The sequence below is a fragment of the Microdochium trichocladiopsis genome, assembly GCF_020744255.1.
Source record: "Microdochium trichocladiopsis strain MPI-CAGE-CH-0230 chromosome Unknown B0I36scaffold_1, whole genome shotgun sequence".
Taxonomy (NCBI): Eukaryota; Fungi; Ascomycota; class Sordariomycetes; order Xylariales; family Microdochiaceae; genus Microdochium; species Microdochium trichocladiopsis.
In genome coordinates this window covers 1,500,691-1,513,355 of record NW_025763544.1, presented here as the reverse complement: position 1 = coordinate 1,513,355, position 12,665 = coordinate 1,500,691, and the positions used below count along the sequence as shown (strand labels likewise).

At 57.5% G+C, this 12,665-nt stretch overlaps 4 protein-coding genes across 4 annotated transcripts; 3 read left to right on the top strand and 1 right to left on the bottom strand.

Annotated features, from left to right (window-relative positions):
* Window positions 1–377: 377 nt before the first annotated feature.
* On the top strand, window positions 378–2,678 carry B0I36DRAFT_309838 (ATPase). The gene has a single exon (XM_046152186.1). It carries the CDS (start codon window positions 559–561, stop codon window positions 2,323–2,325), a length of 1,767 nt encoding a protein of 588 aa, XP_046018115.1. The 5' UTR covers window positions 378–558; the 3' UTR covers window positions 2,326–2,678.
* A 1,268-nt stretch (window positions 2,679–3,946) lies between these two features.
* On the top strand, window positions 3,947–5,102 carry B0I36DRAFT_309836 (P-loop containing nucleoside triphosphate hydrolase protein). Its single transcript, XM_046152185.1, has 2 exons — window positions 3,947–4,132; window positions 4,189–5,102. The coding sequence occupies exons 1-2, from the start codon at window positions 4,051–4,053 to the stop codon at window positions 4,953–4,955; spliced, it is 849 nt and encodes a 282-aa protein (XP_046018114.1). The 5' UTR covers window positions 3,947–4,050; the 3' UTR covers window positions 4,956–5,102.
* Window positions 5,103–6,027: 925 nt separating this feature from the next.
* On the top strand, window positions 6,028–7,284 carry B0I36DRAFT_233870 (uncharacterized protein; the record flags this gene model as incomplete). The annotated part of the gene is made up of 1 exon (XM_046149258.1): window positions 6,028–7,284. One exon carries the CDS (start codon window positions 6,028–6,030, stop codon window positions 7,282–7,284), a length of 1,257 nt encoding a protein of 418 aa, XP_046018113.1.
* Window positions 7,285–8,081: 797 nt separating this feature from the next.
* B0I36DRAFT_309834 (uncharacterized protein) lies at window positions 8,082–8,799 on the bottom strand. The gene is made up of 3 exons (XM_046152184.1): window positions 8,777–8,799; window positions 8,615–8,710; window positions 8,082–8,550 (listed from the first exon to the last, which is right to left on the bottom strand). The coding sequence occupies exon 3, from the start codon at window positions 8,539–8,541 to the stop codon at window positions 8,248–8,250; it is 294 nt and encodes a 97-aa protein (XP_046018112.1). The 5' UTR covers window positions 8,542–8,550; window positions 8,615–8,710; window positions 8,777–8,799; the 3' UTR covers window positions 8,082–8,247.
* Between the last annotated feature and the right edge of the window lie 3,866 nt (window positions 8,800–12,665).

The following is a 12,665-nucleotide window of genomic DNA, read 5'->3' as shown; positions in this document are numbered from 1 at the left end:
CCGCCATAGACTGAGGCATCATCCGCACACTTGTGTAGAAGCGCGTGCCTCTCGTGTTTGCCGTCGCAAAGGCCCAGCAAGAAATTACAGCGCCTAAAGGTTCCTTCATAAATGGGAACAAGGACAATCGAATGTACGCACACATGACCAACATTCACTAGTTTCATGGCGGCATCATGTCCAGAAACCTATCTTGAGGCACTGAATGTTCCTCGCCATTGATCAGCGCCGAGTCAAGTCAAGTTGACGAAGTGCGCCGTAATCGATAAGCACAGTTGCACGGGCATGTCGCGCTTCAGAACGCGTCCGGCTCCTAAGTGCCCCGGGCCGTCATTAATTTACAGTGGAGCCGAGCTCGGCACTCTCACGGATCAAGGGTCAAACGTTCTGTTCATCCTCACTCAAGTCGCCGATTCCATTCTTGACAAGATCACGCCTTGACACCTTTGACCTCTCAAGAGAAGCCGCTGCTCACGCTGGGGCCAGCCCGACCGCGACTATCTTCCTTACCGGCCGCAGACGACCCCTTTCACCACAGCAGAAACGTCAAATGCGACCATGGTCGAGTGCCCGGCTTGTGGCAAGCCTGTGCAGCCGGTCAAGATCAACGACCACCTCGACTCAGGCTGCCAGACCTTCATAATTGATCCTTCCGCCCCGTCGCCGACACCGACTCAGACCCAGAGCAACGGCCTCGTGGCAGCCTCTCAGAAACGCCCCGCGTCGTCGTTTTTTCAGACGCCCTCAGCCAAGAGACATGCAGCACCCACAAACGGAACGGGCGGCGGAAACGGCATCCTGTCGCCGGCCGTGAAGCACAGCACACCGAGTGGCACCGCCGGCGCGAAGTCAACACTGGGCACAAAGCGATCCTTTGACGAAGGGCCTGGTGCGATCGAGGACTCTCCCATGCCTGATGCCAGTGGCCTCCATTCAAATCGGGGTCCGGCTGACACTGGTAGCCCGCCACCGACAGGCCGGAGCACGAAAAAGACGAAGACGAACAAATCCGCCCCTCTCGCCGAGCGTATGCGGCCCCACAACTTTGACGATGTGTTTGGGCAGGAGCTTGTCGGACCAAACGGAGTGCTGCGGTCGCTGATCGAGACGGACCGCGTGCCCTCGATGATATTATGGGGAGGCTCGGGGACTGGCAAGACGACGATCGCAAGGTGTATAGCGCACATGTCTGGAGCGAGGTTTATCGAGATGAACGCAACGAGCTCGGGAGTAAACGAGTGCAAGAAGTTGTTCAACGAGGCGGCCAACGAGCAAAGCCTGACGGGGAGGAAGACAATAATATTCTGCGACGAGATACATCGTTTCAACAAGGCGCAGCAGGACGTGTTTCTGAAGCCCGTGGAAGCGGGCACGATAACACTTATCGGTGCGACGACGGAGAACCCAAGTTTCAAGGTCGTCAGCGCGTTGCTGTCGCGGTGCCGGACCTTTACGCTGCAGAAACTCACGGTCGAGGATGTCAAGCGAATATTGCTTCGGGCGCTGGACGAGGAGATATCGACGAGCGGCTTGCAGCCGTCGCCGCTGCTAGACGAGGAGCTGATTACATACCTCTGCAACTTTGCAGATGGCGACGCAAGGACAGCACTGAACCTGCTTGAGCTTGCTCTATCACTCGCATATCAACCAAACATGACAAAGGCCGACATCAAGTCGAGTCTGACAAAGACGCTAGTCTACGATAGGGCCGGCGACCAGCATTACGATACTATTTCCGCATTCCATAAGTCCGTGCGGGGTTCCGACCCTGACGCGGCACTCTACTACCTCGCCCGGATGCTTCAGTCCGGCGAGGACCCTCTATTTGTCGCCCGGCGCATGGTTGTCATCGCCTCCGAGGACGTCGGCCTCGCAGACTCCTCCCTCCTGACACTGGCGACCTCGACGTACACGGCGACCCAGCAGATCGGCATGCCCGAGGCGCGAATACCGCTCGCGCACTGCGCGGTCGCGCTCTGCCTGGCCCCCAAGAGCACACGCGCGTACCGAGGTCTGAGCAACGCCATGGCGGCGCTGCGGGAGCCCGGGGTCGCTGGCCTCCCCGTCCCGATACACCTGCGCAACGCGCCGACGCGGCTCATGCGGGAGCTGGGCTACGGCAAGGAGTACAAGTACAACCCCAATTACGTGGACGGGCGGGTCAAGCAGGACTACCTGCCTGATGCCCTCCTCGGCAGGCGCTTCCTTGAGGATAGAGATCTTGGGACCGAGGTCGACCCGGAGCTGGAGGCCGTGCCTGGTGGCGTTGAAGGGCAGGCTGAAGGTTACCAGGAAGGTGCCATGCAAAGTTCTGAGTATGTATGAAAGTTTGTGAAAGAGGAGGGCATTGTATAAATTTGTGTCTGAAATATTGTGGGAGGTTGGAATTGGAATCATCAGTCAGCGTTCTCGCGTGCTTGATCACGCCCTTGCATAGATGCAAATGCGGACCTGTCATTCTGAAGTCGCTGATCTTTGTTGGATGACTGGGATTTGAGATAGGTGAGGAGCGCGGCCGGCCAAATGCTGGATTCTCCCGGGTGCCTAGTAAGCTCTGGATATCGCAATGCTATGAACTTAGGGACCCTACTACAGCTAGTTGAGTTGTATCCTCCTCAGCCGGCCGTGGAATGACATGCACACACATTAGATATTCAGAGGGAATTCTAGAATCTTGCCAATGCCATCTGACAATGTGTCAACCCACGAGGACTCCTGCTGTTGCTCGGAAGGACGGCCGCACCAATCCCTGCCACAGTCCCACTTTTCTTTTGACACCAGTCAAGTTCGCCACCTGTTACCCCATTCGAGACAACAACCACCACCACCACCCCAAGTCTTGGCAGGCTGATAGCGCTGAAGCCCAGTGAGGGGACAGAAGGAGAGAGGCAGCCAACAGGCAGACACGGAGCATGAGCACGTGCAGTCGGTTCACAAACCTGTCCCAATGCACATACACACACCCACAGCACAACGCCCACCCCCAAATGACGTAAGCTATTTTGCCCCTCAAAAGGGAGAGACCCGGTGCAACTTGTTTGCTACTGCCTCGGTCAGGCAAAGGCGCTTGCTTGGGACGAGAGAACTGGCAGATAAGCGAAGCGCCATGGGTGGTGCACTTGTTCCACTTTGCAGCTACCAACACTCGGTGAAGCTCGGTAGACGACAAAAACCAGCGTGCACTAGCGCTCTTTAAAACACTTGTGTTTCCGCTCTAGAGCTCACTTTAGTCAGAAACCAATCTGTGGCGCAGGGCACACGCTTGCGTTTTCTCGATCGTCCTCTTTTGGTCCCCTCCCGAGGACAGACATATCTTGGTACCGTGCGTGCCTCTGGATATCGATATTTCTCGCCCATCCGCACCAGGAAGCCGACAAGCCAGAAACAGACATCTCACTTTCCTCGAGTGTCACACACTTCAGTATCGGAGCTGGACAGGAGGACAACCACCACCACTATGACGCAGCTCAAAAAACCAGACTACGTCTCAGACGAAGACGAGGAGTTTGACGTGATTACAATGCTCAACAACGACGACGACGCAGCAGTGTCCGACATGTCCTCGTCGCCCGGCCCGTTGGGCTCCACGTCGGGCACTGGGAAGCCACTGCAAGCGGGGACCCACGCCGCCACAGGAGCATCACAGCATAAGCAGCAGCAGATACCACCGTACACGGTGTGGCCGCTCGACGAGCAACCTCCTGCTCTGCGAGCCGCCGCCACTGGTGGCGGCGGCGGTGGCCATGGTGCCAGTGGCACTACCAGTGCGCGGGTGTTCCCCGGCTCCCTCGAGGACTCGTACATGTCGGCCGAGGCGGCCGCACTGGCCTACGAGGACGAGGATGCGCCGCAGTCGCAGACCCAGTCTGACTTGCAGCGCGGACCGAGCATGATGGACCGCGGGCTCAAGTACACGCAGTCGATGTACAAGAAGATGTGGAATGAGGATGTGCTTATTGCCGTTATGGGGTGAGTTTATGCGATTTCTTTTAAGTCGGGAAACCCCCGTGTGTGTGTAAAAGAACGTACTTGCTGACTCTCGGAGGTAGAATGACTGGGTCTGGCAAGACCACGTTCATCTCCAAGGTCACTGGACGAAAGGATCTCAAGATTGGCCACAACCTCACGTCTTGTAAGTATCCATACTACTCAAGGAACTTTGAGGACTGAAAATTGACTTGCTGTAAGGCACCCGCGACATCGAGGTTGTCGAAACCAAGATCAATGGCCAGACCGTGCGCTTCGTCGACACGCCAGGATTCTCGGACACGCACCTGTCCGACACTGAAGTCCTGCAGATGATTGCCGACTACCTGGCGGCGGCGTACAAGCAGAAGATGAAGCTCTCGGGCATCATCTACCTGCATCCCATCTCGGACAACCGCGTGACGCACCACTCGACAAAGAACCTCGAGATGTTCCGGTACCTGACGGGCGAGAAGAACCTGAAGAACGTGGTGCTCGCGACGAGCATGTGGGACAAGGTCACCGAGGCAGAGGGGACACAGCGCGAGCAAGAGCTCAAGGACAAGTTCTGGAAGCTGCTGCTCACGTTTGGCGCCAAGAACGTGCGGCACAATGGCACGCCCGAGTCGGCCGTCGATGTGGCCAAGCTGCTGCTCAAGAACGAGCCCTTCTATCTGCAGCTGCAGGAGGAGATGGGCAAGCACAACCTGCCGCTCAAGGACACGAAGGCTGGCGGCAAAGTCATGGAGCACATCCTGCAGATGAAGGCAGAGCACCAGCGCGAGCTCGCCGAGATGGACAACCTGATCAAGAGCTCGGCGCAGGAGAGCAAGACAGTCATCGAGGCCCTGCACGAGGAGTACCAGCGGCAGGTCGACGCGCTACAGCAGACGCTGCAGGACGAGCGGCGGATGAACGAGCAGGACATCCGGCGGCTGACGGAGCGGATCAACGCCCTCGAGAGCAGGGGCGGGTGTGCTGTCATGTGAAATTGGGGGGTTGTGTCCCGCTGTGGAAGTCTGTGCGTATCGCTGTGCCCGTCTTAGAGTCCCCCTAGCGCAATGCCACCAGATGATATCCAAGATTGGACCGTGTACTAAAATGCATCTTGGCACAAAATAATTCAATGTCTCCAGGCTCAAGATGGTTAACGCAGTGTCGTAGTCAACTTGTAGCAAAAAGGACTGACTGCCCCGAAATCTCCTGGTCGATTCATTCCAGGGTGCTATGGTCCACTTTCCGGAAAGGGCCGATCTTTTAAGGCAGGGTTCAGGGACGATTTCTGATGACAGCTCCACCCAGAAAGTCTATCTGTCTTTTTTTTGGGCAGTCTTGCTGTCATGACTTGGCCGCACATGCATGTCTCTGTCGCATTACTCCCATTATTTGCCATCAACCTGGCTACAGTCTCTGCAGTTGTAGCCCCCCCTTCTAGCAAAGGCCGCTAGAATACTGCACCGAGTGTTCGAGCGCTAGTGGCTGCCCGCCAACACCGCCTTGTCGTGTGCCCCGCGACGTCAGACGTGGTACTGCTGCTAAGACATAATAGCGCCACTGCGAGTGCACCACCACTTGACAACCGGTCTTGTGACCGCCTTCTTTGTACAAGTCAAGCTGCCTCCCCAAGCACGTGTCACCGACGACACACACTGCAACTCGCAATCATAACCACAAAAGCGCCCGCCCACCGTGTCTCGCCACGCCTCGACCAGCTCTGCAACGCCTGCGGTGCCTGCCCCCCACGGTCAGCACAGCCTCGCCCGCGCCGCAGACCGCGATTACGCGCCCTCGCCCAACGACGACGCCTCCGACGACAATGCGGCGGAGGGTCCCTCTGCTGTATCGCCAACCACAATCTTCACGCTGGATTCTCTCGCGTCCCTCGCCTCGACCGTGACCTCCTCTCTCGCCACCCTCCTCCGCGACGCCCACCGCCCCCGCCAGTCACGCCGTGACGCCCTGCTACACGACCAGTACTGGCCCTTGCGCTTCTACGACTTGCGACACCTCTTTACCGGCGCCGTCCTCTGCCCGGCACTGCCGCTCTTCCCGCACGACACCATGCCGCGGGGCTCCTCCAGCGCCGGCACTCCGGACGTGCCGGCCACCCCGCGCGTCATCTCGCCCAGCCCCACGCCGTCCGAGCTCGCCGCGCAGGACACTTATTTCGGCCCGACCACCAGATCAGCAGCCCGGCGGCGCGCGGCCCCGGGCATAACGCCGCCGATCCCAGAGTCGCCCGACACCGAGTCGGACCCCGAACTGCGCCGAGCCCGCACGCGGTCGAGGAGTCCCAAGAGAGCCAGGGCGGCCCGCAACGGTCTCACGGCGTCGACATCGACTACCACCCCGACGTTGCGGTCAGGCAAGTCCAAGAAGCAGGACAAGGCGGTCATACCCGAAGAGACACCCGCCGAACTCCTCGCCAATGGCGCCATCGTCACGTCCAACGGCCACCTCGCGCCGCCTAGCAGCATAGGCGGCGTGTCGACCACCAACAAGCCGACCTCCTGGAGCTGGCGCGACTTCAGCAGGAGCCCGAGCCCGCTCGGGCTGATCCCCGTGCACCGGCACTTCCGGAAATTCGTCCACAAGCACGAGGTGCCCCGCAAGGTCCTGCACGTCTCGATAGGCTTCCTCGTCTACTGGCTGTACGTGTCGGGGACGCAGACGTCGGCCGTCACCCCTTGGCTGATGGGCTGCCTGATCCCGATCGCGACGACCGACTTCCTGCGGCACCGCTACGCCTCGCTGAACCGGCTCTATGTGCGCTGCCTCGGCGCACTCATGCGCGAGTCCGAGTACGCCGGCTACAACGGCGTCATCTTCTACCTCCTGGGCACCTGGACCGTCCTGCACTTCTTCCCCAAGGACGTGGGCGTCGTCGCCGTCATGCTGCTCTCGTGGTGCGACACGGCCGCCAGCACGTTCGGCAGGCTCTACGGCTGCTACACGCCGCGCCTCCGCAAGGGCAAGTCCCTCGCCGGCTCGTTTGCCGCCTTCCTCGTCGGCGTCGCCACCGCGGGCTGGTTCTGGGGCCTGCTGGCGCCGGTCACGGGCCCCTTTCCCGGGGACGACGCCCACCCGTTCATGTTCCGCGGTGTTCTGTCGCTGCCCGAGTCCGTCAGCAGCCTGTTGCACCTGTCCCCCGCGCAGGCCACCATCACTGGCCCGCTCGCGCTCGGTGTAATGAGCGTGTGGTCTGGCCTGGTGGCTGCGGCGAGCGAGGTCGTGGACCTGTTTGGTTGGGACGACAACTTGACGATACCCGTGCTCAGCGGGGTTGGCATGTGGGGGTTCCTAAAGGTCTTTGGCTAGACTTTTTCTGCTTCTTTTTTTTATTCTCTTCTTCTCTCTCTGTTTTGAGAAACTTCAATATTTTACTTCTTCTTCTTCTCAAGCCCGTTCTCTCTGTTACACTATCGAGCATAGCTGGTGATTGGGAAACTTTTGGTCAGATTGGGTTAGTTGCAATGGTAGGAATGGATTGGGTTGGACTGGGGCGAGGCATTCTGTGAATTCTTCTATTTTCCTGGTATGTGAGGTGCTCTCATGCGTTCTGGCTTTGCTTCTCCATTGAGGTGGTCATGATTACGGGATTTGGGAAATGAGGCATGCAAACCGTTGTTAGCGGCATATGTGAGCATATATTCCCCTTGGAGAGTCAGGATGGAATACTGGTCAAGAGGGGGGGGAAGTCAAGGACCCGGGGGGGCCAGACTAATAAAGTGGGAGAGAAAAGGGGGGGGGGGTTTAAAATAAACCAAGATACACAGATACCAGAACAATACCAAGACGTTAGAGAGAGAAATCAACGATGGAACTTTGTCGGGCGACTTTTGGACCGGAGGTTGTGCTGGTGGCACGCCGCCCGCTGAGGACATGAAAGGGCAGCGATATCTCAGGATGAACCGGTCTCAGGGCCAAGATGCTGCTGGAATTTAGCTTGGCGCTCAGCAGCAGCAGCAGCATCAAGATGGCGTGCGTCTGCATAGGCTCTAGCTGGCCATGTACGGACATGGTCGCAGTGTCAAGATTGTATGTGTGTATGTGTGTGTGTGTGTGTGTGTGTGTGTGTGTGTGTGTCTACTCGCACGGAAAGTGACTGGAGTCCAGCCTAGTGTTTTCAAGAACGATAATCGGGCATGCACAACTACTCCTCCTCCTCGCACAGCACACAGCATCAGGTACACCAGAAACAGACAGGCGGGCAATGACCTGCCTGCTCTCATCTTTCCGTTTGGCAATTTCCCGTCACGAGAACGCAGGAGTGGACATTCGTTAGGCGTGCAGAGCTACATCGTGGACTTGGGTTTCTCGAGCTCTGGCTCCGGCTGTAGTGCTCAGAACAGAGACAAGTCCAAACGGCACTTTGATCAGATTTGAATACAGGATTGGCTTTGGGATCATCATCAGGACGAGGACTTCTCGGTTTCCCTGCCAAGCCCACTGGACTGATGCGGCAACTAGAAGGCAAAGGTGAAAGGCGAAAGGTGAAAGGTGAAATATGAGATGGCAAACCAAGTTGTCCTTCTGAGTTGCCGAGGGCATACACCTTGGCTTGGAGGCTACCATGGCTGTTTGCTTACTGGAATTAGCCGGGCCAGTCAAGGCACCTGACTGGACGTAAAGAGGGGGAAAGATCTACCGCTGTTCTTGACACGATTTCGGCCCAGTCAGAAATTTCGACGGATTGGGGATCCTTCGTGCATGACTCCAGGTTTAGTCAAAAGACCTGTTCATGCTTGAAGAAATGTCACTTCACAGTTCAAACTGTAAGCAGCAGCACCGCGGGTACTTCTGGACTCACGATCGAGTTCTCCCAGCAAACTTATCCCAGGCTCTGTTGCCACTTGCGGGACGATCACGGCGTGATTGGCCGTTTTTGCCACAAACGAGGTTGACGACCACGAGGCTCTTCACGTCGGTCATTCATGACCATCTGTGTTCATGCTGCATAAAATATGCAAGTCAATGCCCACACCCCCCTGAGCTGTACGGCCAGCGCACCATGGATGGCACGCTGGACCAGGTCCTGCTCTATCTGCGGTTGCGGCAGAAGATCCTTCTGGTTCCTTTCTGCCCGTCCTTGCAGAAGTGGCGAGGCAGACTCTGCCAGCTTGCATTTGACGATTGGCACGGTGGATTCGATTCTTACGAGCACGTTATTGGAAGGCTTTCGAGCTGTTCATGCTGTTCGACAACTGTAACGGTATTCTGTTCAAATTGTTATACCAAGGTTGAATCGGGGTCTTCTTAACGAAGGCAACATGCGTATTCTGACAAAAAAGCCTGGTGAATGTGCTCCTGGCGGGGGTAAGAGGACGTGGCCATTAACGATTCGGGCAAATAGGATCCATGTCTTTGACCGAAAAGTCAGGCCTGTTCATGCATGTATAGCACTGGCCTGACTAACAGGCGTGTGGAGAGAGACTTTGCGTGCATACCTTAAGGTACACATCCCATTATCTGGCCATCCAACCGGGACTACTCAACCCGCTACGTCGGAGGTGCGGTGGCTCTCCAGATGTCGTTGTCGCAATCAGGAAAGGCCGGCTCGATCATCAGTCCCGATCAAGTGCCGCAGAGACCTAATGCAGAGTCGTCATTACACGATTTCAGGCTAGACCTGGCCAGTATTTCCCTGCTGTCGGAAAGAAAACTCACCCATTGGAAATTTGGGTCGATAGCTAGGACAACCAGCCAGCCAGCCTTCCCCTATTATTACAAGAGCATCGAAGCACTGCAGGATGGGAAACCGCATAAAGATGAGGCCCTTTGTCGGCGCAGCACGCAGTCATTGAGCTCCGGTCGGAGGAGAGACTCACTGCCGAGAAGGGGAGCTGCAACGTAGGCCCCAGGATTTGCCAGGGACCGCCTGGCCAACACATCATTGCATGCACCGAGCCACACTTGGTTCATACCCTGCTGCAGAAAATGCCAGCTTCGGACGCACGCGAGATTGCCTTGAGATACACAGCTGTCCGTCCGTCCCATCATCCAGCTTCAGTGTAGCACAAGAACCCGGCCTGCCTGCTTGTCTGCCTGCCCAGGCGGACCCAGGTGCCGTCCATTATCGTCCGGAGTCGCACAGGGACGGCATGTGTGCACAACGTCAAAGCCGGACTTGGAGCAGGTCCCGGCTAGGCAGAAACGCCCCGAGCAACGTGCTTGAGCCGAGGAGCCAGAGGCAGAGGCGGAGCCCGTAGCCAGTGACATCGGAGGACGGGCAAACTCGAGAAGATGGTGTTGTGGGGTGCCATGGGGAGGGGCGATGAGGAGGAGGGGGGGGGGTGAGCTCAAGAAAGGATGCTGCAAATCTGAAGCAAGCACGCAGCTGGCGTGGGTTGAGCAAGCAAGCAAGCAAGCAGCCAAGTGGGCACAGGGCATGCCATGACAATGCCATTGTTGGGCACCCCAGCGGTGGTGGTGTAAGCCGCAAACCTCGGCGGGGCTCCCGGACGTTGACGGCGAGGAAGCCAAACCTTGGGGAGGATGTTGAAGCTGAGCATCCACGGCTGCACTGGTGAACTGTGCCGCGGACAGTCCATGACGCGTCTCGAGCTGAAAAAAATTGAGCGTGGAAGCGAGAGAAAGTAGTCAACTTGACTCTCCAGACACGACGGGGCTGTTCCTGCCTGGCCTGGTCCAGCCTGGAGAGCACATGATGCCTCGTGGGGCGCTCTTGCCCATCCTTGCCACCACCAAACGCCAAACCCCAGCGACCTGTTGCCTGTCTGGGTGTCTGCTCCTCCCTACCAGGCCGCGGGGGGCTCGACTTTCCAGCCAATCGAAATTCAGAGAAGTCTTTTCTGCGAGGCCTGCTTGCTGCAATGTCGCCTTTTCCTTTTTCTCCCTTGCTTCTCGTCTTCTCTGGGTACGAAGGCCACCCCTCGCGGCCATTGCCCCGTGAAGGGCCCTTGTCGCTCGACCAGGGTCAGCCAGCCTGACGGATCCAGACAGCCTCTGCCCGACTTCAACCCTCTCGACCTCCCGACCACAGCGCGGCCGCTCGTCAGCCCCTCCGCGCAGATGCCCCTCCATCGCAGGCCGGGCTACGCTACCCCCAAGACTTGATCGCTGACTCGAAATCAACCGTGAGGCCATGTCTTGCAGCTTTAGTGGGCAGTCTTGACCGGTCCGGTTCTAGCTGCGTGCTTTAGCCCCAGCCATCGGGTCCGCCGGGCGTCGGCCTGGAAAGCTCGTCTGCCATTACGCCATGGCGACATGCTTTTTGCTACTGAGCCAGAGTGGTATTCTCGACCGGCCATCTGCCAAGCTGCTCGCTCTGCCTCTGCCGCGCGGTCTCGACAAACGTCGCCATCGCCAGGATGTCATCGGGCATGTTTCGCCGTTCGTCCTGACGCACTCTCATTCACCAATTCATGCTCACTGCCTGGCACGAGATTGGCTGACTGGCTGGGATATCACCCCTGCCCGCCGGACAACGCATCACGGCCGCAACCATGCCTACCTGCTGCATTTCTGCCCGACCACACTCACAAGCCGCGAGGTATCCTTTTCATCACGAAATCACCACCGTACCGCTTGGAACCCTCTGACCTCACTGTGCTCTCCGAGCGGGGTGTGCTTACGAACGGTGGACAACTGCAGCCGTGTGAGCACAAAGCTCGCCATTGTTGTCTCGAGGACATAGACGTTTGCAAACAAGAGTGGTCTCAAGAGGCCGGGCCCAGGACATGAGGCCAGCCTTAAGCACCGGAATCACTATCATTGGGCTGTATGAGCTCCGGGACGTCTCCGAGAAACCTAGCAGAATTTGTCCACGCTCAATCGCTTCCACCGCCTCAACACGCGACAACCGCGCGAACTCCTTGCTTCATTGACACTGACTCTAATCCCCTGGACGGAAATCCTATCGATATCCGCGTTCACTACATCATATGGCGGCAGCAATGTGCAGCATTCGACGGCGTATGGTCAGCACTTCGCAATCACGTTGAATCGCCCGACTTGTGGATGCGCAGAGCACTCTCGTGTGCCTGTGTGGTCGGCCAACGATGACGGTAAGTGCTTCTGAAGACAATTGACCTTCGACGTCAGGCCCACCTGCTCCAACCAAGATTTGATTTATTCAATTTATCGATTTAGACATTCTCGCAACTTCCTCTCCACACGCCCCTCCATGACATGCCCCCCTGGCCTTGTTAAATCCACTTCTGCATCCCACTTATGCATGTCGAGAGGCCAAGACCATGAGCCTGTCGGCATATGTCAAAGGCAGACACAGTTGCCGTGCTGGACAATTCCAGTCTGCAGATGGACCTAGGGGATTTTTAATTGTAAAGTCCCAAAAGAGTGCAGGATCCACCCCGATCAGTAGAGCAAGCGAGTCCCGAGCCCGGATGGCCACACAGAGGGCGAGCTACACAATGCCTGACTCTGGAGCGAGCCGATCGACCCGATTCGAATCTAGACAGACCTGGGAACTCGAATTTCAGGCCTTCCGGAGCCGTTTGGGCCCGCGGACGCCATGCTATCTCATTATGGTGTCAGTCTCGGAGCATTGGCCCAATCTCGCAGCCAACAACCCTGCTGCCAGCATATCACCCAGGCTCCCCGAACGTAGTCGCACGTCAAGTTCAAATCTAGATTTGTAGCTCATCCATTCCCATTCGCCGAGCCTGGGCAAATGGACGCACCCTTGCTGCCGGCTCAACCCCTTTATGCACTTGCCT